The sequence below is a fragment of the Bactrocera dorsalis genome, chromosome 1 (genome assembly GCF_023373825.1).
Source record: "Bactrocera dorsalis isolate Fly_Bdor chromosome 1, ASM2337382v1, whole genome shotgun sequence".
In the NCBI taxonomy this organism is placed as follows: domain Eukaryota; kingdom Metazoa; phylum Arthropoda; class Insecta; order Diptera; family Tephritidae; genus Bactrocera; species Bactrocera dorsalis.
The window spans coordinates 16,800,134-16,825,092 of record NC_064303.1 but is presented as its reverse complement, the minus strand read 5'-3'; the positions used below and the strand labels follow the sequence as shown (position 1 = coordinate 16,825,092).

Genomic DNA, 24,959 nt, shown 5'->3' with positions numbered 1-24,959 from the left:
AGTGGGACCACGTATCAAACTGTCTTTGCCCAAGGACAGGTTTTCAAGCATGGCTGAGCTCTACGCCATTAGCAGATCCGCTTAGATAATCCTAAAAAAGAACTATCATAAGGAACTAATAGTCATTCTCAGAGATAGTTAACTTCAGGCAATCTCGTCCATTGAAATCAAATCAAAAATCATATAGGAGTTTATGAAGGTGCTCAACAGGGTTGCCACTGTAAAAAATATTCAAGCATAGGCTGCGACAGGCAAGGATGGGTTTGAGAGAGTATAATACAAAACGGATCACGAAACTAATCGCACACAGCAAGTTCTGTATGTACTTTTGCAGTACATGACCTACTAGTTTTGTGAACTGATCTTTTGGATAAAAAGGAGAAAATTTTGGAAAATATATGCCGCCTTTTCTCAATATTAGACTTCTTTTTCGAATGCTGGTCATTACATCGTCTAGTCGATGATTTTTTTTATGATTTAACTACGAAAAAGGCCGTAATCACTACAGCAGCGGAAGACCTTTCAAATTATAAAACAGCCTTTAAAGCTGTATAATAAAGTAAAGAGGTTTTCAGGTGTTTACGAGTACACTTAGTTAGGCGTTGAAAACTAAAATTTATATACTTTTCATATTTCAAAGTGAGTACGTAATAGTTACATTTAGCTTGAAATATTTATATTTTGAAAAATAACTGGATGTTTGAGATAATTAAAATTAATTCAATACTCCAAATCAGAAATGACGAAAAATGAAATTTCATTTACCATATATAACATTTCCATAGGTAATAAATATTATTTGTCATACATATTTATTTTTCAATTGCAATTTTTCAGCAAATAAAAATAAGAATTCTATAGAAACATGTGTTGACCCACATTTCAACGCGCGTACAAACGCAGAAATAGCCAATTGTAGGCGCTTTTCAATTGAATATTAATTTTTGATGAGCACACCAACACAACTGCAAGCATATTTGCATGCATGTGCCCGACAAAAGAAACTACAAATGCATGCATGTATGTATTAATTGTAGTGTATAAATGTATGTATGTATGTATGTGAATATGTGCGCATTTTGCGCAAATATTTTTTCAGCACTTTAGCGGCTTTTAAAATTGTTGTTTTCAATTAAATAACATGCAATGCAATTTTCAACTTACTCCGCACTCGCACTTTATAGCCAAACAGTTTATTTTCGTGGCATTTTATTTGCGAAAACACATATACAGACATACCTGTGTCAATATATATATGTATATATACATATGTACATACATCCAAATAAGTGAGCAGCATTTTTTCACTTTTCGCGCGCACATTATTAAATTTGGATCGGTATGTACATGTGTGCATAGTAGGGTGAGCCAAAGATCTAACCTTACGAGCTTAAGGGTCGGAAAGAACTTATGTAGAACGGCACTGTGCAATCCTGCAAGTTTCCGGAACCGGCTCACATCATACCAACGAAGCTGCAGCAGGCTGATAAGGTGTCTATGTGAACTGCACATGACTGGGTTACATCTCGGTGGCCTGGTGACGAGTAATCATCCCGGAGGCTGGTAGGGGCCCTCATGTTACGGCCTCATTCTTACTAAAAACTCTGGAGAGACTGATGGACTGGTAGATAAAGAGGCGCATACCGAGGAACCATTTATCAGGAGCGCAACATACTTATTGTAAAGGCAAGCCAGTAGGTACTGCCCTGCATACTATTGTGTCATGGCATTAGAAAGCCAATAGCGTTATGGAATTCGCTGTAGGAACTTTCCTTGATATTGATGGAGCTTTCAAGAACGTACTGTCTTATAGTCCTATAGATGAGCCATTAGAAAAAGGTAAGGTCCATCACCAAAAGTGGTCCTCCGGCTCTACAACACCATAGTCAAGCCCTTTATGTTCTATGGAGTCTTTATGAGGTGAACACTTGCAAGAAACTCGAGATCGTTGAACGAGCGGTGCCCATCAGCATTTGTTGGCTTCTTCTCTGACCATAGAAGCCTTTAGGGGAGAGAGGCAGTGAGCTTCTGTACGGAGGGTGTACTCTGCCTAATGCACAAACCTTGGGATAAGGCTCCTCAAAATCGAATACAAGGTTCTTTCGAGCGTATTGTGTGAAAGAAACTGGCGGCTCCTTTTGATTGGACCTTATCAGTGTGGCTTTAGACCTGGCAAATCAACAACTGACCAGATATTGACTATGCGCCAAATCTTGGAAAAGACCGGTGAAAAGAAAATCGACGCGCACCACCTTTTCGTCGATTTCAAAGCTGCTTTTGACAGCACGAAAAGGAGCTGAGTTTATGCCGCGATGTCTGAATTTGGTATTCCCGCAAAACTAATAAGGCTATGTACGTCGGCATTGAGCAATATCAAAAGCTCCATCAGGATCGAGAAAGACCTCTCCGAGCCATTGCATATCAAACGAAGTTTCAGACAAGGCTCTGGTAGTGAACGAGGGCAAAACGAAATATCGACTGTCGTCAAAAAAACAGTCGTTGAACTCCTGGCTAGACTTCCACGTCACTGTTGACAGTTATCACTTCGAAATCCTCTATCTTGGAACCATTATTAACAGCAACAACAATGTCAGCCTGGAAATCCAACGCAGAATAACTCTTGTCAACAGGTACTACTTTGGACTGAGCAGACAATTAAGAAGTAAGTTAAGGCCTCGCTCGACGAACGAAGACCATATTCTACAAGTCACTCATCAGCCCCGTCCTGCAACGTGGTGCAAAGGCATGGACGATGGTTTTCTGCGCATTGGCAATGACGAATATTCCAGTCGATGAAACGATAAGCTGTATAAGATATACGACGTCATTGGCCCAGTTTAGCGAATTAAGAGACAGCGGCTACGCTAGCTAAGTCATCTTGTCAGAATGGATGAAACCACTCCAGTTCTGAGAGTGTTCGACATAGTAGCCGCCGGTGAAAGCAGAGGAAGAGGAAGAGGAAGACTTCCACTCCGTTGGAAAGACCAGGTGGACAAGGACCTGGCTACACTTGGATTCACCAATTAACCGCGTAAGCGTTGCCTACGCTGTATGATTTTTATCTTAATTTTTTTCACTTTTCAAAGCTTTTTGGCTCACCCTAATACACACATACATATGTATATTTGCTGTTATTTTCACCAGTCCGCCCTGCTGACATGTTATTATGGTGGTTTTTCTCAAATATTTACATATTCTTATTTTATATACCGCATCTGTGTAGTACACTCTATAAATGCGGCCATTTTATGCGCTTTTATTGCTTAATTTTTTTTAATATTTTTTTATTCTTATTTCCACTTCTCATGCATGCTATCATGTCGGTTGCTCTTTTCATGTATTTGTTGTTGGTTTGTTGCTTTCATGTTTGCCATTGGTTGTTGCTGCAATTGCGGTTGTCGCTCGCACTTCCGTTTTGTAGTGTTCGCAGGCAGCAGCCGCAATAACACTCATACGACCTGTTGTACAGCCGACGAGTGCTGGTCACTGGTCGAGTGTATATGAAAACAGCAAAAAATAATAAATAAAAGAAATAAAAACAAAAAGAAAAAGCGTGAGTAGTTGTGAGAATTGGCACACATTCGGCCATAAATATTTATGTGTGTGTTTGCTCAGTATATATATGAAGGTGCATTTGTAGGTGGATTTTGAAGCCAGCTCTACCTGACTTAATGCACCCGAATGTGAACCTGTTTATTCATGCAAAATCGGATTAACAAATGATCAAAAAAGATTTCATGGAAAAATATATAAATACAGCGACGTCACATGATGGTGCAGCAAGTTGACAAACAGACATATGTTAACACAAGGCCAAAGTGATTCTGAGACCAGAGTTGTGCTGTCCACCTACTCTCAAATTTAATAAGCCACTTCAATGTTTGATTTTATTTCTATGTACTATAAGAGTGGGATGCTTGTATATACATACATACCGTTAAATGGAACCTCTAACTATTCTCTAGAAATCAATTACGGTATATACGAAAGATGGAGACATGTGTAGAAGTTCACGCAAGTGAGGAAAGTTCTCGGATTGCCATTCACTAGGGAGTGGCCAGAAACGATTCATTAACATATGGCTCAAGCAACTTACGACTTCCGGTCTTTGACCAAGTGTCCTCTGGGTGGCCTAAGAACATCCGTTTGATGGCGAGAGAGGAAGTGAGAAGGCGAAACATCCCTTCCCAGGGTTGTGATGTTGGGTTTAGGACTCGCCACTTAAGAAAACAGTCGTAATAAGGACTATGTTTTAAGGGAATGCACCTCGAATGTCCGCTCCCTAAATTGGGAAGGTACCCATGCCCAGCTGGATAATATCCTCGTAAAAGTAAAGTCTGACATCACCACCGTCCAAGAGATCCTATGCACGGGACAAGGACGAATACGAATAAGCCCTTATGACTACAGCGGCCATATAAAGGAGCGTTAATGATTCGTGGAGGGACAAAGACTCAGTCCTCAAATTCTGGCATTCACTCCGGTGGATGAGCGCCTGGCCACAATCCACAACAGAGCAACATTTTTCTACATAATACTGATTTGCGTCCACGATCCGACGGAAGGATAATATGATCAAGAATGCCTTTTATGCCGGGTTGGGCAAGGAGTGCATCTTTGGTACAACAGTCGGATAATTCAGCCTCAATGGCGAAAAATTTCTAAATGGGTGAGGCTGATCGACTTTGTCTGTAGTACAAGATTCTAGCACAATAGAATTCATCAAGCAACTTGGCTGTCTCCGGATCGAAAAGTTTGTAACCAGATCGATCATATTGTTGGACGACATGTCTCCAGTGTTCTTGATGTGCCTACGCTCCGAGGACCAAACATCAATTCTTCTTGTAGCGAAAATACGCACCCGCCTCTTTACAGCAAAGCGCGCCCGTCAACAATAACAGGGAGGATAAGACGTCGAGAAGCTACTAACGCAGCCGACAGCGAAACGGTTTTCTACTCGACTTGCACTCCTGCACTCTGAGAGCACTCGTCAGCAACTCGGTATATGGGAACTGTGGGATGGCATTTCAAGCTCTATACGTCCAGCTCCAAGCGAAACCATTGGTTTTCCAAAAGGTTGAACAACTGGGACGATGAGGACTGCCGTGAAAAAAAGCACACACGAGCGAGGTGGGATAGAGAACGAGGGTTGACTAGAGAAGCGAGAAGCACATGTACACAAAAAAGAAGAAAGAGGCCATAATGCAAAATGTATGAAGAACTTGAGAAGCTGGCCGACAGGTGTAAGGCTCAAAGATTGTACAGCACGATGTGGCGACTAACAGAAGGTTTCAAGACCGCAGCATACTCTTGCAGAACCCCCAGAAGTGATCTAGAGACTGATGGCCAGAACATACTAAAATTATGGAGGGAAAACTTTTCCAACCCGCTTGAAGCAAAACGCCGCTGAAGGCGAACTCGTTTCCCTAATCAAAGACGATGAAGCAGACGTTCCATTGCCCAACTATGACGAGGTTGAATGAATAGCAACTTGAAGAACAACAAAGTGGCAGGGGCCGATTGATTACCGACCGAGCTATTCAAACACGGCGGCGAAGAATTGACAAGGTGTATGCATCAGCTTCTTTGCAAGATATAGTCGGACGAAGGCATGCCCGACGATTGAAATTTAAGTGTGCTCCCCCAATGCACAAAAACTCCGTTGGATATGCCTCCGATTCTATAGCAAGCACAGAAAACACTGAAGCTATCGGCAACAAATTGATTGCACCTTAGACCTGGAAAATCTACTATCGACCAAATCTCGAGAAATACCCATGAAAGGAAGATCGACACTCCCCCTCTTCGTCGATTTCAAAGCCGACTTCGACAGCACGAAAAGGGACTGCCCTCTATACCGCTATGTCTGAACTTGGTATCCCCGCAAAGCTAATACTGCTGTGTAAGCTGTCGTTAAGCAACACCAAAAGCTCGGTTTAGGATCAGGAAGGCTGTTTTTTTTTTGATTATCGAGGTGTGGTTCACTCCGAATTCCTTCCAAACGGTCAAACTGTCAGCAAAGAATATTACGTGAGTATTACGCGTCATTTGGGGGAACTATTCGTAAAAAGAGGTCAGAATTATTGGGCCGACAACTCTTTGCTTTTGCACTATAATAATTCAACGTCACATACTGCATTGGTTCTTCGTGAGTTTTTCGGCAAACTTTCAACCAATATCATACCGCAACCACCGTATTCGACTGATTTAGCTCCGTGTCACTTCTGACTATTCAGCAAACCGTTATGAATCAATTGAAGACATTAAACGTGGAAAACTATGCGCATTGAAGACTATTCCGGAAGTTGACTCCAACAGTTACGTTGGGGCCAAGGGGGTTACTTTGAGGGGGGTGGCATAGATTTTAAAGAATAAATTAAGAATTTTAAAATTATGAACAAAGTCCAAATATTTTTTTGCTCACAGAGTAATAATAAAAATTTTTGGTTTCGGATTTGAAATAATTTTAAGCAGAATAATTTTCCTCGACGCCAAACAGCCTTTATCGGAGATCCTACTGGAGATCTACGGTAATAAGGAATCCAAAATATATCAAAATTAATCGCCGATTATTAACAAAAACCTTAAAAGTTAGTGAAAATGCGTTTTATTTTGATTTCTATGCAGTCTACCTTTATTATTATACTGATATCAGCCAAGTAAATCCATCCTTAGCGCGATGTAATGTATAATATACATATAAACATATTTTCACATTTCTATACGAATTATATCTATTTATACAAACTTATATTTGCTTATACCATATTATTGCACTTTTCACTCTTTGTCTAAGTTTACGAAGGAAACTCTTAAAAGAAACCGCTTTAAATCGATGATCTTAACACTTGTGTTTAAACTTTGTGGCAAACTTTTTAAGTAGAAATCTTCCAATGCCAACTAAGCAATAAAATAAATAAAACACTGATAATGTTAGCACTTGATGTGTCAAATATTTTTTATGGTTTTAGGGTAAACTTTTCTTCAACACACAGCAGCATGAACACACACACACACACACTATACATTGCTGAACCTCTACTTTAAGTTTGTTTGTCGGTTAAGTGGTTTTTTTGTTTTATAACGAAACGAAATGTTCTGAACTACAAATAGACATAGCCAATAATAGTGGCACAGAGGAAAGTTAAAATGCGGTATATGAAATAAAGAGAATAGCTAAACTTAGCCAAACACAATTCTAATTTTTTTATTAGATGAAGAAAATTGGTTTTTAGATAAAGCCAATTATGTGGTATGAAATATTATAAATAAACTTTCTACTTCTCGTAGATGAATTGTGTGAAGGTCAGGGCTTTTGATTAAAAATAAAATTTTATATTACTAATACTCAGAATTAACAGGATTTTCTTGACCCAAGGTGCAGTAAATATTTCAAAATTTGTAAAAAGCATAAGACGTTTAACAAAACCACCCAGAAAGTACAAGAAAGCCTTACATTGCGAGTTATTTGGAATATAGAGTTCCCAACTGTAAGAAAAATAAAATTCAAAAAATGTTATGAAAAGTATATGCCAAACAAAAAAGTGTAAGAAAACATATTCAACAAATCAAAAAATTTAGTTTGAACAGAGTTGCCAATTAATGAAAAAAGTTGAAAATAGAAAATATCACAGTATATTTAAGAAACGAATAAATTAATTGAACGGTTTAAAAAGTATTAGGGAGTCTGCTATTTAAATATATTTTGAATATAGAGTTGCCAACTAAAATTAAAAATGATAAGACAAGAAAAAATTTTGCAAAAATTATACGGACAGAAAGGCAGAAAAAAAATATTCTAGGAATCTTAAATAAAATAAAATTTTATTTTCGTGTAGAGTTGCCATTTGTTGCAAAAAGGAAAACAGAAAATGTTGCCAAATATGTATAAAACAAAAAAGTTTAATAAAACGCTACAGAAACTATTTGAAATATTTTATTTAGATGTATTTTTATTATAGAGTTGCCAACTATGGAAAAATTATGAATGATAACATAAGATATTGCGCAAAACTAAGCGAAACGAAGCCATTTTGGAAAGCTAGTGAAGAAAAAAAATTTTATAGGCATCCATTTTTTGGTCGGCAAAATTTCTTTTTGCTATATCATCCGCGCGGGTGTCGACTGAGCAATGGATGCCGCTGCTTACAATGTCATGATTTGAAGCTGGCTCTGATCTAGCAGGGTCATTAAATTGCAGTCAGGTGGCACGGAGCGAAGGCTGATGATGGACTGCTCTATATACATCCTCAGAAGTAAGTGAATGGGTAACTCAACGGTCATTGCTAATTACATAGATACCAGGCGCCAAGTAGTGGAAACTCCTGAATCACAAAACTAATACAATACAAATATCAGTTCAAATGTCGGTGGAAGACGAGATTGCTACCACCGACTGACACAGCGATATTTTAAACTGTGTCACCAGCGGCCACACCTCCACTGCAACGGGAGCAGGTTGCGATGGTTGAAGTATTACTGCGAAACCAGCTTTACAGCGCACGGCTGCCACAGTCCATGAAGACTTGGATCAAGAAGACGTTGTAAACGCGGAAAAATAAGAAGAACTTCTTCGGACTCCTAAACAAGTGGCCGAGGGTTCCAACTCTGGCAACAAGAAACGGCCACGGAAGAAGCCAAGCAAGTAGGCAAAAGGAAGACAAAAACGAGGAACTAGGCAGCGGTTGGAATACACAACCGACTCGGCAAGTCCTGCTTGAAAAAAGGAGTTGAAACGGTTGTCTTGGGCCAGAGAGGAGGTGAAAAACGGCCGGGCACACTTTAATGCTCGCAACTGGTGCAATGCCTCGGATCCATTGTATGCTAATCACATTGAGGACCATATCGCTGGAAAGAGGAAGGGTGTTACGGAGTTAACCGAAGGCGGCTTTGAAAAACAAGAAATGCAGAGATGCAGCCAAAAAGCTAGACATCAAGCATGCAGACGACAATTCGACAACGTCCAAGGAAGCGGCGGCAGGCAATGGGATTGCAAAGTGACATTTGAACGTCGTTATAGATTGCAGTAACCCGCTGGGGCAGTTGTCACCGTAGCGGTGGATAATGATGGAAATGAAGCTATTGGAAGCCCTCTTCTCCAGGATAGACGTCGAACGTAGCGCACCCATGATGTCATTTGATGGAGCAAGATGGCTTAGCGGAGTCAGAATCCTGATCCGATGCTAACATGGGTAAGGGTAACGATCATAATCGCTGCCAAATCTGTGGAAAGATGCAAAACTAGAGATGGTGGACCGCAGCAATATTCAGTAGGTGCCCAAAGCGAAGGTAATCATACCTCGCGTGGTGGACTCGGAACATATTCAGTCCACAAAGATGGAGACCAAAGCTACACCCTCCAAATAAATGCGGCGCTAAAGGATATTCTATACGCGAGGTTCGGGAAGATAGCATGAGGTATTGGAAGTGTGCCACAAGAAGCGACACCCCGCCGATGAAAACAACACTTTGGAGAAAAGTGAATTGGAAAAGGATTAAAGGGCTTAGAAGAGATCATGGCAACTTTACTTGTCCTAAAAAAGTCGACGAAAGAACCCATTCAGACAGAAGAGTACGTTCGAAGCAAACCTCCACAAAAGTAAGCTTGCCTGTGCCGACTTTCTTCTCAACTTAGAGAAGGGTTGCTACGACGTGGCTTCGTTCCAATGTCACTGGAGTATAAATAACAAGAGAGTTTTTGAATATGAAGAATACCCTCTTGGAACATTTCTGGACATCTCTGGAGCATTTAACAACGTTTCTATGAAATCTATTCTGAATAGTGTTCAGTCTATAGGTGTTGATCCTGTTGGTCAACACGCCAAGCGAAAATGGTCGTGGTAGAATCACGATGAGATGGGGCAAATGGTGGGCAAGCCAGAATTGATGGTCCTGGATGAAGGCTTTGCTTTGTGATTCATACAGTTAACAGAGAATAATATACATTGACCACTCTCTTACCGCCAAACTCTTAATTTCAACATGCACTGTCAATAATTGAACCGTCTGAAGGAAGTAATGATTCAGAAGTGACCAGCTTTGGTCGATAAGACTTGACATTTTGTGCCTTCAGGCCACACAGAGCGATAGCAACTCGCTAGCAGCGCCGGGAGCTTGGATGGATCGTTCATATGCATCCACCTTATAGTAGGGATTTGGCTCCAAGTGACTACTTACTTTTTTTGTCTATGGCGAGTGACAATTGTGGATGAAAAATTCGCTTAAAGAAAAGCTTCTGTAAATCGACTGTATGAACTGAATGGAATCGTTCTAACTAAGCTAAATACAACCTTCAATTTGGTGCGAAAGGCCTTTCTTTTCTTTTTTTTCTCTTCACTGGACATTCTACCTACCTAACCCAATCTATTACAATTTTACCATTGCTCCACTTAAGTTAATCTTCTTCACAAATAAAAAGAATATTTTCTTCTGCTTTCTGATGTATTAAAAATATGGAACACTTTGTGGTGAAACCAACTTTACAATTCCAGAATGTGTGTCTCATGATGCCATGCAACAATTTGCTGCAATTTCTTTGAAAAGAGATAAATTTTATTTCATTACAAAAAAATATATCGAAAACGAGAGAAATCATCAAAGACACACATTGTACAATAGTCAGTCAAATACTTGGACCAAAGCAACCAAACAATTTTATTGCTACCGCACATTTCTAAGGAGAGCTTTAACAAAAAGTAAAAATTCTATAAATAAAAATGGCAAAATTCCTTAGATTTACAACATTTTATTCATTTCCGTTTGTCAGTTTGTCAATGGCCTGTTGCTGCTGCCAGCGTCACAGCGTCAGTGCTCGATTTCCCATTTGAAATATATTTTTGATTTTCACTGCAAATATTTCGTTTGTCGAAAAATGCTTTTTGGGAGTTGAATAAATGCAAAAGGCAAGAGAATGTTTGCAAAAAAAAGTCAAAATTTCTTGTGGTTTAGAAATTCAAAAATGAAAAATACATATGCACGCACACTTATGTATGTATATGTGCATAATTCCACATGTTGTCCGACAAATGCAACTAAATTGCTACACACAGATACATTTGTACACATAACCGCACTGTATGCATTGCTCCATCACTTATGCTCTGAATACATACATACACACAATCTATATACTTACGTATATGCGCTTATGTGGTTGGCATTACTTCACAAAATTCATCGAAAATATTCGAAAAACTGCAAATATAATCAAAAGCATTGGCATTATAAAAGGGAGATGTTAAATTGGTTAAAGTGGTTGTTAAGAATTGGCAAAAAGTGGCTCTGAAATTGGCTATTCGAGTGACGATAAAACTACAAGCTCTGCAATTTCAGCTCAGGAGGCTTGTAATTTTTGCTTTTCGGAAAATTTTCAGCAATTAAAATATCACTTTGATCTTATTTGTGGTTTATGCACACATACCTGTATAATAAAGGGTGATATATTTCGACATACCCTACTTTTCTAAAGACAGAACACAGGAACTCCAAATGTAATTGGGAGTGTTTATTATAAACCGAAAGAACATTCTTTAGCATTTATTTTTTGAAGATTATCTCTTTGAAATGTTGCCGCGGCTACGTCTCAGATGGTCCACCCTTTGAGTTCAATTTCAGAAGACTCCTACGTGCATTTTGACTGGTAACTGGCGAACGACACGCGTGATGTTTTGCTTCAAAGCTTGAATCGAACTAGGATTGTCCGCCTAGACTTTAGTCTTTACATATCCCCACAGTGAAAAGTCTAACGGAGTGATATCCCACAATCTTGGTGATCAATCAACCGACCCGAAACGTGAAATTATCTGCTCATCGAAGCGTTCTCCCAATATATCCGATGATTGATGCGATGTGTGGGTAGTGGCACCATCTTGTTGAAACACAATGCCGCCGAGATCACGAATTTCAATTTCAGGCATCAAATAGTTGGTTATCACCAACCATATAACCAGCATCATTTTTGAAGAAATATGGACTAATAATTCCACCGGCCAACAATACCAACCCGTTGTTTTTTGGATGAAATTGCAGCTCTTGAATCTCTTCAGGTTGCTTTTGGTTCCAAATGCGGCCATTTCACTAGTTTGTATACCCATTGAGTCAGAAATGGGCCTCATCGATGAACAAAATTTGATTCAAAAACGTGGGATCTTTTCAAAAGCCCTTAGAGCGAAGCGATGCCGCTTTGGAAGGTCGAACGATTTCAGTTCTAGTACGAGCTGTATTTGTACGCTTTCAATTTGTAATATCTCTCGACGTGAAATACGCCAAGTCGTTCCAAACGTCAGTCCAAGTTGCTGCGAACGGCGCCGAATCAGCTCTCCAAGGTCTTCGTGTACACTCTCGGCCACGGCTGCAATATTTTCTTCACTGAGTGCTGGGCGTGGTCTATTCGGTCGAATACTACCCAAGATATTGACCATAAGTTAAACGAAGCGCGCGACACACGTTCTTTTCAGAACGTAAATTTTCGTAGTAAAGGTTTAACGATTTGTAAACGTTGTTCAGTGTAAGTCTTTCCATGATGAAATGCCAAATAATACTGAACAAAAATAACATGAGAGCTTGATACGATCCACGCGTGATCTGGTTGAACGCTATGCACAAAAACAGGTAATAATCACATGGTGCCAGGCCTAGACTACAGGGTGAACTTTTTAGATCCTCTCAACCAATTTTCCGGCCCTTCTAGCGATTCACTATCGATGTGAGTGGCCTGTCGGTGCTCTGGTGGTACACAATTCCTCTTCTACTGATCATAGCTGGCAGACTCTGGTAAATTTTTTCCTTCAGGCGTTCCAAATGTTGACAGCACAGGTCTAAAATAATAGTTTAATCGTAGGGAAGGAGCTTATAGTATTTGATATCCTGCCAAACCCACCAAACGTGTAACAAAACTTTCCATCAAATCTGGCTTGGTCACCGTTTGCATCGGCTTGACCACGAATAATTTTTGCATTACTTTTGGATAAAGTTAAATTAAAGTTAGGTATATGAGATGTCCCTCTTACGAAGTTTTTCTTTTTGACTTTTAAATGAAAATTCATATCTCAGCAACTACTCGACACATTTCAAAAAGACGGGGCGGAAAGTAAGATATGTATTGTATGAAGGTTAAGTTAGATCCTAAGGTTGATCCGCGCACCAAAGGTGGCGTAAAATTACACCGCTGGTCTTTGTGTTACCCAAAACTGCTTAATATAGAAGCTGATATTCTCTTTTTAAGGAAGTTAACATCAATTCCACAGCACTTCTCTGGGTTGTTGACCAGTGCTTGCCGAGCACACGGTAAGGAAACTTCTTCTCCAACAATCTTATCCATTTTGCAGTTTCCTGCAATCCCGTTGTTACCAGGCATCCAAACAAGTATCCGCGTAACCTAATATATATAATAAAGAAGTCAGATACTTTTGGATACTCCTCGATAATTCTTAACACAGTTTCACCGATCTCGAGATCTGTCTTGCCACCTTGATATTGAAGTGAATGCACAGCTCACTGAAGGAAACTGCCTACGGAGCAGTACATCTACTGCTACCTTGATGGCAGCCAACTCGGTGTGAAAGAAACCGCTGGAATTTGGGAGCTCTTCAAGCTCAGCTTAATTAGAAATAAACTTCACTGCACCTCTTTGCCGGCGGTTTCATACCGTCCACATTTCCCCCACAGGTATGTGAGCAGAAAAGAACTTCCAAGAGAAGCTTTCACGATACTTGCTATGATACCATATTACCTGCTATGCAAAGGAACGCAAAATTCCATGCTATAAAAGAAATCGCAGGGTCCATAAGCTGCCCACACCGTCAGTGGACGTTAGAGTAACATTCCGATTTTCGAACATCAGTAATTAGTTTGGTGTTACATGGTAGACTGGGTGCTTACATTTGAGGTCTCACGTAGAAAAACTTAGTCAAGAGAAATCGGCGGAATTCAAAGCATGCACGAAGAATAATTAAACGTTAGAGCCCTTACGAATGCCCATCCTCTGAAATAAGTTACATTATACGGGTCACAAGATTTCCATCCAAAAACAATTCCAACTAAGGAGGATGGGATTCAACGAGTTATTAGATTGGGTTGAATGTGGACTCATTTAAGATCACGTTGATATCGCGAGAGAAGAAAGACTTCCTACTTTAAATTTCGCTACCAACATCAACCGATGATGAACACGTCCATAAAATAAAGGAATTGGTGCTCGAAAATAGACGATTAACAGGCAGAGATCTGACTGGCAACCTTGGAACATTGAAAGGGTTAATAAAACCATTTTGAAAGATCATTTGGGTCTAAGAAAAATGAAAGAACGATTGGTTCTAAAATCACTCAATGTTTTCGAAAACAACGTCGTGTTATCGTCTGTGAAACAATGCTTTTATTTATTACTGGCAACGAGTCAAGGATCTATGCTTACGACTCGGAAACATACGATCAATCGGCCGAATATCGTGGCAAAAGGTAAGACGAAGCCGAAAAAAACACTTCAAAACTAGTAAAAAATCAAGGTTTTCTTCGATTCTCGGGGTGTGGTGTACTTCGAATTCCATAAGGCCGGCCAAACTGTAAAAAGAAATACTATTTGAGTCTTATGCATCGTTTTCGCGAAACCATTCGTAAAAGAGGTCGGTATTATGAGCCGACAACTCTCGGTTTTTGCATCACGATAATGCACCTTGAGTTTTTCGCCAAATTTTCAACCAATATCGTGCCGGAACTATCGTATTCTCCTGATTTAGCTCCGTGTGACCTCTGGCTATTCTATTCAAACTCAAACGACCGTTTCAGGGAAATCATTTCAAGTCAATTGAAGACTTTGAACGAGAAGGCGATTCTGAAAATTGGCTTTAACAACTGTTTCGAGGATTCGAAAAACGTTGACACAAGTGTATTGGGGCTAAGCAAGATTACTTTGAGGAGGGCGACATAATTTTTTAAGAATAAATTAAGAATTTTAAAATAATAAAAAAAGTCTTACTATTTGTTGCTCAAAGTACTACTTCGGGTTTGCGTTTTTTCAACTTCTTCCTTCAACCAACCCAGACGGTATGACTTCTCCACCTTTTGAGAAAAATTAGAATTATTAAGTGAATCAAAATGTATATTTCAGTCATGATATCTTAAAGGGTAAAAATAATATAAAAGCTTAGGTTGGAGTTAATGAAAACACCACAATAAAAACCCACTTTTTTAGAACACCTGTTAACGATTTCATTACTCATCAGACTACAATTAAGTATATTGTTAAGGCACTGCGCTTTAAATAAAAGTAAGCCAAAATAAAGAAACAAAACGTATGACAGTTACGAGCCTACAATAAACGAGCCTCGAACATACACATACTGTATACATTCTGTGGGCCACAAACCGCGCGGCCGCAACAACCACAAAACATATCTACTTTTTTAAGTGAGAAATTGTCAATCGACGAAACGGCAGTAAATGGCTGAAGAGAAAGATAAATAAACAAACAAGCAAATAAAATAAATAGCACAGTACCGAACTGAGAATTGGAAGCCATAGGGCCGGCAATAAGAGCACTGCGCACAAATTGGAAATATGTCTACACATACAAATGCATACATTCATACATACTTCTATGTCTATGTGTGTAAATGTCTGTGCATTGCCAATCATTTTGTGGAACGCCTAAAACAATAAACAACAACCGGCTGGGTCATGTCAAATATTGAATCTTGCACACCTTACACAACACACACATACACACACATATGCATTTTCCATTTTCATTTCACTTTCACTTTCGCTTTCACCATTTCCATTTCCATTGCGAGACTCGTGTGCAGCTCGTCTAAATAAAAAGCCCGGATTTCAATGCACTGAATAGAGTCCTCTCAATAGCATTGAGTTTGGAGTTGCATAAATTCTATGAACGATATTTTTTCAAAAGTATGTCAATATTGTTTTGAACCACGCATTTTTTAACTTCTAAAAAAATATACTTATTTATTTTACACATATTTTTAGCGAACAAAAATGTTGAATTTAGTTTTAGTTGCATTCAACACCTATTCAGTGAGCGTTGAGAGGTCAGTTGTTGAAACTTGTGGAAATACCTAATTTATATACCACATATGAATATGTATATATGTATATATGTACATAACATACATACATATAAATGTGCATAAAAATAGTAATAGCAATAAAGCAACTCTGAACTATTTTAGAACATGCAACATGCATGAAAATACAAATATTGCTCATATCGCTTAAAAACTCTATCAAACACTATAAATATGAAAAATTATAAATGCATTCAAAAGGGTATTAAATTTACTTTCGAAACCAATAACTCAATTTAAAACTTAAACTTAATTTATTAAAAATCCTCTTCGTTATTGGCATAGACACCGCTCACGCGGTTATAGCCGAGTTTACCACAGCGCGAAAGTCGTTCTTCCTCTTCGCTGTTTGACGCCAATTGCAGATTCCAACTGTAGCCAGGTGTTCCTATTCTTCTTATAGCGGGTACTACGTGGCGTCGTATATCTCGTACAGCTCATCGTTCCATTGACTGCAATATACGCCATAAATCTTCTGCAGAACCTTTCTCTCGAAAACTCGTAAGGTTGACTAAACAGATGTTGCCATGGTCCATGAATTTATAAAGTTTGGTCTTTGTTCGTCGAGAGAGGACTTTATTTCTCATTTGCCTACTCAGACCGAAGTAGCATCTGTTGGCAAGACTGATTCTTCGTAAAATTTCGAGGCTAAAATTATTGTTGCAGTTAAGACTGATTCCAAGATAGACGAAATTATCTACGACTTCGAAGTTCTGACTGTCAACAGTGACGTAGGAACCAAGTCGCGAGTGCGACGACTGTTTGTTTGATGACAGGATATACTCGTATATCGTTTTACTTTTGTTCACTACCAGACCCATTTGCTTCTCTTCTTTGCCCAAACTGGTGACAGCAGAAATAACGGCAGAAACAATCTGGTGTACGCCAGCAGTTGTCCACTATTGTGGAAAATTGTACCTTCTGTATTTAGATCTGCTGTTTAAATTATTTTTTCAGGAGTATATTGGATAAGTCGCACGATAGGGAGCATTGTCTGAAACCTCGTTTGGTATCGAACGGCTCGGAAAGGTCCTTCCCGACCCTGACTGAGCTTTTGGTATTGTATGAATACTATTCTTGGACCTAGCAACTGAACTCCATCGCAAAGAACCAAAACTGGTCTATGCGTGGCTTATTGGCATACCAAATTAACCTAACCTGTATGCGATGTTTAGGTAGTATGCGTAGTTGGCGCAGATTGGGGGTCTCCCTTTTTGTGGTTTGGGCAGAACACACTTAAAATCCAATCGTCGCACATGCTTTCATCAAACCATATTCTACAAAGAAACTGATGCATGCTCCTTATCAGTTCATCTCTGCCGTGTTTGAATAGCTCGGCCGGCAATCCATCGGTCACGCCGCTTTGTTGTTATTCAAACGGGTAATTGCTATTCGAACTTCTTCATGGTCAGGCAATGAAACTTCCGCTTCCTCGTCAACGATTGGAGAATTGGGTTCTCCTGGTTTTATGCTTTTACAGCCATTCAGTACGCTAGAAAGCTACTGCCTCTATAATTATAAACCATCGATCCGCCGAAGTACAACCAGCAAATTTCCGTGAAAACGTTCAGTGATTCACCTGCAAAATTCATTGTTTGTCATATATGGTGATTCTATATACTAACATGTTTGTCAGCTCATGCATATGCGTGCCAATGTGATCCTGTTCGATTAATTTTTTATTTATCGGATCAAGTTACTTTGCTCCAATCATTGATGGTGATGTGTTCTTATTTTTTTGCGAACTATAATCAAACCATACGGAGCTCTTCACTTAGTAACGGTTTTTTACCATCGCTCTAGTCTTGAGCTCGTAATTATGGAGGCATTTTCGTACTGTCTTAATGACAACCTTAACTCCATGGAGCTCTTTAATGACTTTATTAGTTTCCACAGCGGTATTTGTTGGTCTTACAACAATTAAGCGCTTGGGAATTCGTGCAACAGCTGGAGAGAACTTGCAGATGGCCTCCACTTTTTTGCGGCACTGCTAACTTTTTTTGGTTCATCTTCGATTTCTGCTTATTCCAAAATATAGATGCAAGAATCTATATAAAATTTTGTGTGATTAAAATTTAAAGCGCTGACGCATCACGAATTATGACTGTGAGATATGATTACGCTATCTTGGACAAAAGCAACTTTTATCGGTGATGCAAAATGTTCCGAGAGGTAGGAGAAGACATTAATGAAGTGAGGAAAAAAGTAGTGGTCAATCGTCGAATCACCATTATAAAAATTGCAGTTCCTCAGCAAGCCATATCGGCATGCTCGTGCCATTCAATTTTTAATTTGGGTAGGAGTCGGGTCCCAGCGAAGTTTGTACCAAAATTGCTCACTTTCGATTAAAAACAGCGTCGCGATGACATCGCTCAGGAGTTGTTGGACTCAGTCTGCGACGACTCAGACCTGCTCCAGTGCGTCATAACTGGTGCGACTTATGGATTTATGACTATGACGTGGAACCCAAAGCTCAAACATCCCAATGGAAGCTTCCACATGAGCCAAAAAACCGCTCAAAGTTAGATCGAATTTGAAAGTTTAGCAAACAGTTTGCTTCGCTTTCAGCGGCGATGTGTATTATAAGTTCTTGCCACAGGGTCGTTGCCCCAAAATAATACATTAATGGTGACGCAGACATCGTATTCCCCAGACACGGTCCATGACTTTCTTTGTTCGCAAAACTAAAGAACCCAATGAAATGACTCTAAGCTACGATTGAGGGGATAAAAAAAACCCATATAATGAGAAGGAAATAAAGAATTAAAATTATGAACAAAGTCTTATATTATATATATATACTAAATATTTCATTATGTTAAGTAATCTTCTGTATTCCATTATAAATCATTTTTGAATTACATATGTTATCTTTGTAGCAGTACAATTGATGCAGACTGCGTAATTTTGGCAAGGTCATTACGACAACGGTGAATCAGACTGCGCTTGGTGACTCAGTCTTTAGAATTCCGAACCGAGTGAATAAGTCATATCAAGTTTTCGACATGGCGACCTGTAAAACCAATTTAAAGCAGTTTGAAGTGACAAACCACAAATTGAATTTGTTTTGTGATGTTTTTTCACAGGAACATGAATCAAAAGTTGTAATGAGTGTTTTAAATAAGCGAGGCGTATTTCGGTGTACGTAGAATTTAATTAGTAAAGAAAACTGGAGATAGGATGTAATTTTAGCTGTTGGAAGAATTTATTAAAAAAATATAATAAAATATAGAAGCGGTTATTAATAAAGATCATCGCAATAAGTATAATTAAGTCGACTTACCTAAGCATATTCTGCATTAGAAGTGTTTTAAGAGCTTAAGCTTATCTCAAATTCAAAATCCAAAAACTTTTATTATTACCAGAAATGAATGCAGATAATGATCAAAGGACTAGTCCATATTTTGATTTTTGACTAAATGGCAACATTCCAAAAAAAAAACGTTATTTTTAAAGAGATTTTATTTAAAATCGAAACAATTATCAGAAACCTTAATCCTTCGATCATCACCTGACAAATATTCTAAGAAATTAAAATTAAAAAGTCTTACTATTTTTTGCCCACATTAGTACACATTCAATACATATGAAAAATAATAAGCAATGTATTGAAATTCAAAAATGGATATAATCCCTTAATGATTATAAAATTCAAAGATGCTAAAAACGTTAAAAGAAACACCTGGAAATGAAACACTATTTACATACATACAGTTTCTTTATAAACTGCTGTGCATTAAAAGCTTAAAAGTGAAACCCGCCTCATTCATTCAATTCAATTAATTAAATTAAAACGCTTGCGGTTGCTCAGCAGACTAAATCAAAGTAAATGCAATAAAATTAATATAAATATTGTATGTAAATCAGAACTCAAACAACGGGTTCTGAATGAATGAGTATATTGGCCCGAAGCACGTGTGTTTCACACATCCCACTCGTCGGTAAGCGACAGCTTTGTGGGAGACAAAACAGAAATGCAATAACTTGAAACTGCTAATTTAAAAACCGGTTTAAATGATTGTCAAAACAAATGTATATAATCGCAGTATGTTTATACTACAGTAGTGGCCGCAACTAAGTAACTGATATATATTTATACTCATTAATACTCAAAGTAAAATGAATGAGTTATGATGCGGATCTTCTTAGACAAAACGGTTACTGGAAAACCACAAATTTTATTAAACTGACTATAAACTTAATAAAAGACCTCAAACCCTTATAAAGAACTCAACTTTGAAAGCCTCTTGTATAAACTCTAACGACGGTTGAAACGGACAGGTATTCCGCCAATCCCAATGCTACCACAAGTGGTCTAAGGTCTAAAGCTGAAATTTATGATAGAAGTTTAGGTGTATTTGATTCATTTTAGTCGAGTAGAAGATTCAAATCCGAGGAAACATTAGAAAATCCCTTCATTGACATCGATTTTACTTCGGAAAGTATGAAGCATATACTATTTTCAACCTTAAAGTAAGTCACGTCAGATAAAACGCACTTTTATCAACGTTTCTTCTAAACCTTGAAATATTAGAATCCGTTTTTTTTCGATTCAGCTTTCAAAATTTTCTTGGTTTCGGTTTTTATCTCCTCAATGGTGTAAGAATGATGTCGCCTTTTGAATTTGGCTATTCAGCAATGCACGAAACCAAATCAGGATAATACGGCACGGTAACAGTCGATTTTTGGCAAAAGAAAGTCACAAAAATCCGATGATCGGTTTAGACGAATGGCTTGACGCAAGCAACGCATAACGCTCAAAAAATTATTTGTTGACAGTTTCATCCGGCAGAAAGAATTTATAATCCACGACAACGGGCTAATCCCCGGACCTTTTCGGTCCTTTATTTGATATACAAGCATTTCGACACCTATGATACACAATAAATGTTAGCGAGTGTTCGTTCGGCGCATTTAATTGTGATCGGTTGACTGCCAGTTTAGTCCATGGCGAAGGCTATAAAAGAATTATAAATTAGTTTTTGTAGTGAAAATATTGACTTAGACTACTAAGGTTTCGAAATTTTAGCGTAGTCATGTTGGCGGACGCCGCTGGCTTCTTTATACGAGTTGTCATGAGGAACTAGTTCTGACCTTTAAAAAGAATATCAAGTAGTGGATTTGTGAAATAGGGTAATAACTATTTATAGGAATACATTATGTTTGGCACGAATTCTGGAAGACTCAGAAAGAACGTCTACTATTATGAATGACGTGATTCTGACAACTTGTGGCAGCCAGGTGTGCTTACGGATTTGTGTCGAATTGTAACAGTGTTTTCAGTAAGGTTTGCAATTTTATCATATCATGTTTCGTTTTAGTACAACACTTGAAAATTATCCAAGATGAATCTTCTAGCAATATGTGGTCGAAATACGACTTCTAAGCGCTCAATTCAATGCATAAAATTCGGAAATGGTTATAACCTCCAGAATAGTGTGCCAGCTTTCCGTCAGTGAAAAGCCCGTAATAAAAGAAATACCATTCAGGCCAGTGTTCAGACCAATCCGAATCAGTCGATTCAGTCGATCAGTATAGTTGGTTCTCGCCCCGATGACAATATGAGGAATTTTTTGGTTGGATTTGGTTCTGCATTCGTATAAGTTTGTGTTGACACAAGAACTGAAGCCGAATCGAATCGAAGCGTCATATTTCCACCAATGAAATGGAAATGATGGAAGTCAACGACGATCTTCATCGAAAAATCAGCTTCTCAGATGTGGATCACTTCTGGCTTAATTGTTTCGCCAAAAAACAAAATTTGTCGCTGCTGAGGTGAGCCGAATTCTGGGTCAAATTTGACAGACATTTTGTTCAAATCATTATTGGTATGAAATTATTTGCAGAACAAAAAAAAACCTAACTCATTTTGACCAAACTTGAGTGTTTGATTTCATTTTATTATAACATCTCATCATTGGTGTTGGTAGACCCCGTGTAAATGATTAGCATGACGGGTTGAGACGATTTAGTCATGCCCGTGTATAGGTGTGTAGAAACCAGATCTAGTCACTAAATTTCTGAGTTATCGATCTGAAATTTTGCGGAAAGAATTTGCTAATTTAGCGGTATCAGTGATATCGAATCACTACAGCATATAGCTACCATACAAACTGAATGATTGTAATCGAATGCTTATATGGGAAACTTTTCAGTTTGATGAGATATCTTCAAGAAATATGGCATGGATTATTGCAAAAGGTAGTGGTGCAAGCTCCGAAGAAATCGTTCAGATCGGATCACGATAGCATATAGTTGTCATACAAACTGAACGATCGGTATCAAGTGCTTATATGGACAACTTTTTTATTTGACAAGATATCTTCACGAAATTTGACAAACATTATTTCCCAAGACAAGGGTCAAATCTCCCAGAAAATGTTTCAAAACGGATCACTACAGCATATAGCTACCATACAAACTGAACAATCGAAATCAAGTGCTTATATAGAAAACTTTTTTGTTTGAAGAAGTATCTTAACAAAACTTGGCAAAGTTCATTACCTAATGCAATGCTTTAATACCCGAGTTGTGATACAAATTTAGCGATCAAAAGCAATATGAAGAGCAGCTTACACTTTTTGTGCTATAAAAATGCATAAATGAAGGATATTATCGCTTTAGTGCAGCCGATATTAACATTTATCCTTTTTTAACAATCTTTAAGCTAAAAAATAAATATATCAATCACCCTGTATATTTTCTACAACACCGGTCGTAGGTAGCAACCGGTAACACAATACTTAAATGCGACGCTAATCAATGCGCTGTGGTCATCAGATGGAATGCGTAGAAGGCAAAACAAATAAAATACAAATAATAATTAGCGGAAAATCAAGAAATATTCTTTTACGTTTCAACTTTTATTTAAAGACGTAATTTACAAAATAAAAATAAAATTGTGACTGCAAAGTGCACCGTAAATACTTTTTACGAAGCTTAAATCAAGCATTCGACATAGTTATATAAAGATATCACATATAATTAGATATTTTTAATTGCTTTAAGCATATTTCAACAAAAATGCGAGCGGCAACAGAGCCAACAGCCATTGGAGCTGTGCGAATCCAGCCGAACTGTTCATATGATTTTGGTGGCCATAATAGCCGTCAGCCGGTGCACCAGGCGCGCCGGGTGCGCCATCGTAACCGCCACTACTGCCGCCGGGTGCGCCAGGAGCACCGGGTGCGCCGCCACCATTGCCACCGCCGGGAGCACCAGGTGCACCCGAGCTGCCACCCCAACCGCCGTTGCCTTGAGCTGCAAAAATAAAGTTGAATTTTAATTCGCCGTTATAATTCTGGGCACATATTAACACAAAGCAAAATAAAGCATCCAGCGCCCATGCGCATTTATTTAAGCACTTGACGAGTGGCTGTGTTTATTTACCTGCGCAAAATAGAACGCAATTCAGTGCGAGCAGCAGCGCGACTGCATATCGGAGCTTCAAGATTGACTGCATCTTTACACGAACGTTGACGAAAGTAAACTGAGCAAAGTGGTCTTGCAGTGAGCAGCTTTTAGCTGAGATCTTGCACACATTCGCTGTGTGTGTATGAGTCATTTATTTGAGTTGCAAGCGAAGCGGTGAGTCGCTTCCTGACGTATTCTGCTTTGTTGTGGCATTTCGCAAAGTTCATTGCGACCATATTTAATCGTAATTAAATGTTGAAATTGTGTTTGAATGGGGGTGGTTTAATAAGTCTGACTTCTTTCGTGTTGTTTTTGAAAGTCAAACGTACAGAAGAACCGTCAGTCTTTGGAAATCTTTATGAGCATAACTTTTTCATTTTCAAACTTTCAGGGTCTGATAGTAATACACTGTACCCCACTGTGCTACGAATTCTGTTGGCGTTCGGATATGAGGCGATTTTTTTTCTGAGACGTAATTGGAGTGGAAAGCAGGAAACCACATATCAAGCACTAAAAATGACGGCGCAGAGCCTCAGCAGAATTTTCAAGGCTTCCATCTCACCCTTAAGCTCCATCGGTTCCCTTTCCGATTCTTTTCTGCCTCACAGCCTCAGCAAAATTTTCAAAGCGTTAAAAGCTTTCACCTCAAACTTAAGATTTTATGTCACTCAGTGGACTGCACCGATTTCCTTCCGAATACTTTTCTGCCCGGTATATGGGTAACACATATCTCATCATTATTTTTCTCAAAACTTAGCAGCGTTGCCTAACTAGACTGTTTTCAATAGAAATATATATATAACCAAGTAAGGAAGGGCTAAGTTCGGGTGTCACCGAACATTTTATACTCTCGCATGATAAGGTGATAATCAAGATTTCATTATCCGTCATTTACATATATTTTTTTTTATTTTGGTTCCTAATGTATATACCGAATTTCATTGAAATCGGTCGAGTAGTTCCTAAGATATGGTTTTTGGTCCATAAGTGGGCGACACCACGCCCATTTTCAATTTTTAAAAAAAGCCTGGGTGCAGCTTTCTATCATTTCTTCCGTAAAATTTAGTGTTTCTGACGATTTTTGTTAGTCGGTTAACGCACTTTTAGTGATTTTCAACATAACCTTTGTATGGGAGGTGGGCGTGGTTATTATCCGATTTCTTCCATTTTTGAACTGCATATGGAAATGCCAGAAGAAAACGACTCTATAGAGTTTGGTTGACATAGCTGTAGTAGTTTCCGAGATATGTACAAAAAACTTAGTAGAGGGCGGGACCACGCCCACTTTTCCAAAAAAATTACGTCCAAATATGCCCCTACCTAATGCGATTCTTTGTGCCAAATTTCACTTTAATATCTTTATTTAAGGCTTAGTTATGACGCTTTATAGGTTTTCGGTTTTCGCCATTTTGTGGGCGTGGCAGTGGGCCGATTTTGCCCATCTTCGAACTTAACCTTCTTATGGAG

General features: G+C 38.6%; 1 protein-coding gene across 1 annotated transcript; it reads right to left on the bottom strand.

The window, feature by feature from the left end:
* Positions 1-22,921: 22,921 nt before the first annotated feature.
* On the bottom strand, positions 22,922-23,629 carry LOC105229651 (cuticle collagen 10). The gene is made up of 2 exons (XM_011210069.4): positions 23,469-23,629; positions 22,922-23,339 (listed from the first exon to the last, which is right to left on the bottom strand). The coding sequence occupies exons 1-2, from the start codon at positions 23,539-23,541 to the stop codon at positions 23,083-23,085; spliced, it is 330 nt and encodes a 109-aa protein (XP_011208371.2). The 5' UTR covers positions 23,542-23,629; the 3' UTR covers positions 22,922-23,082.
* Positions 23,630-24,959: the final 1,330 nt, after the last annotated feature.

Coding starts and splice junctions, on each gene's coding strand:
- LOC105229651 (XM_011210069.4), bottom strand. CDS start 23,541: ATGCAGTCAATCTTGAAGCTCCGATATGCAGTCGCGCTGCTGCTCGCA. Junction 23,340..23,468: donor TTGCGTTCTATTTTGCGCAG/GTAAATAAACAC, acceptor TTATTTTTGCAG/CTCAAGGCAACGGCGGTTGG.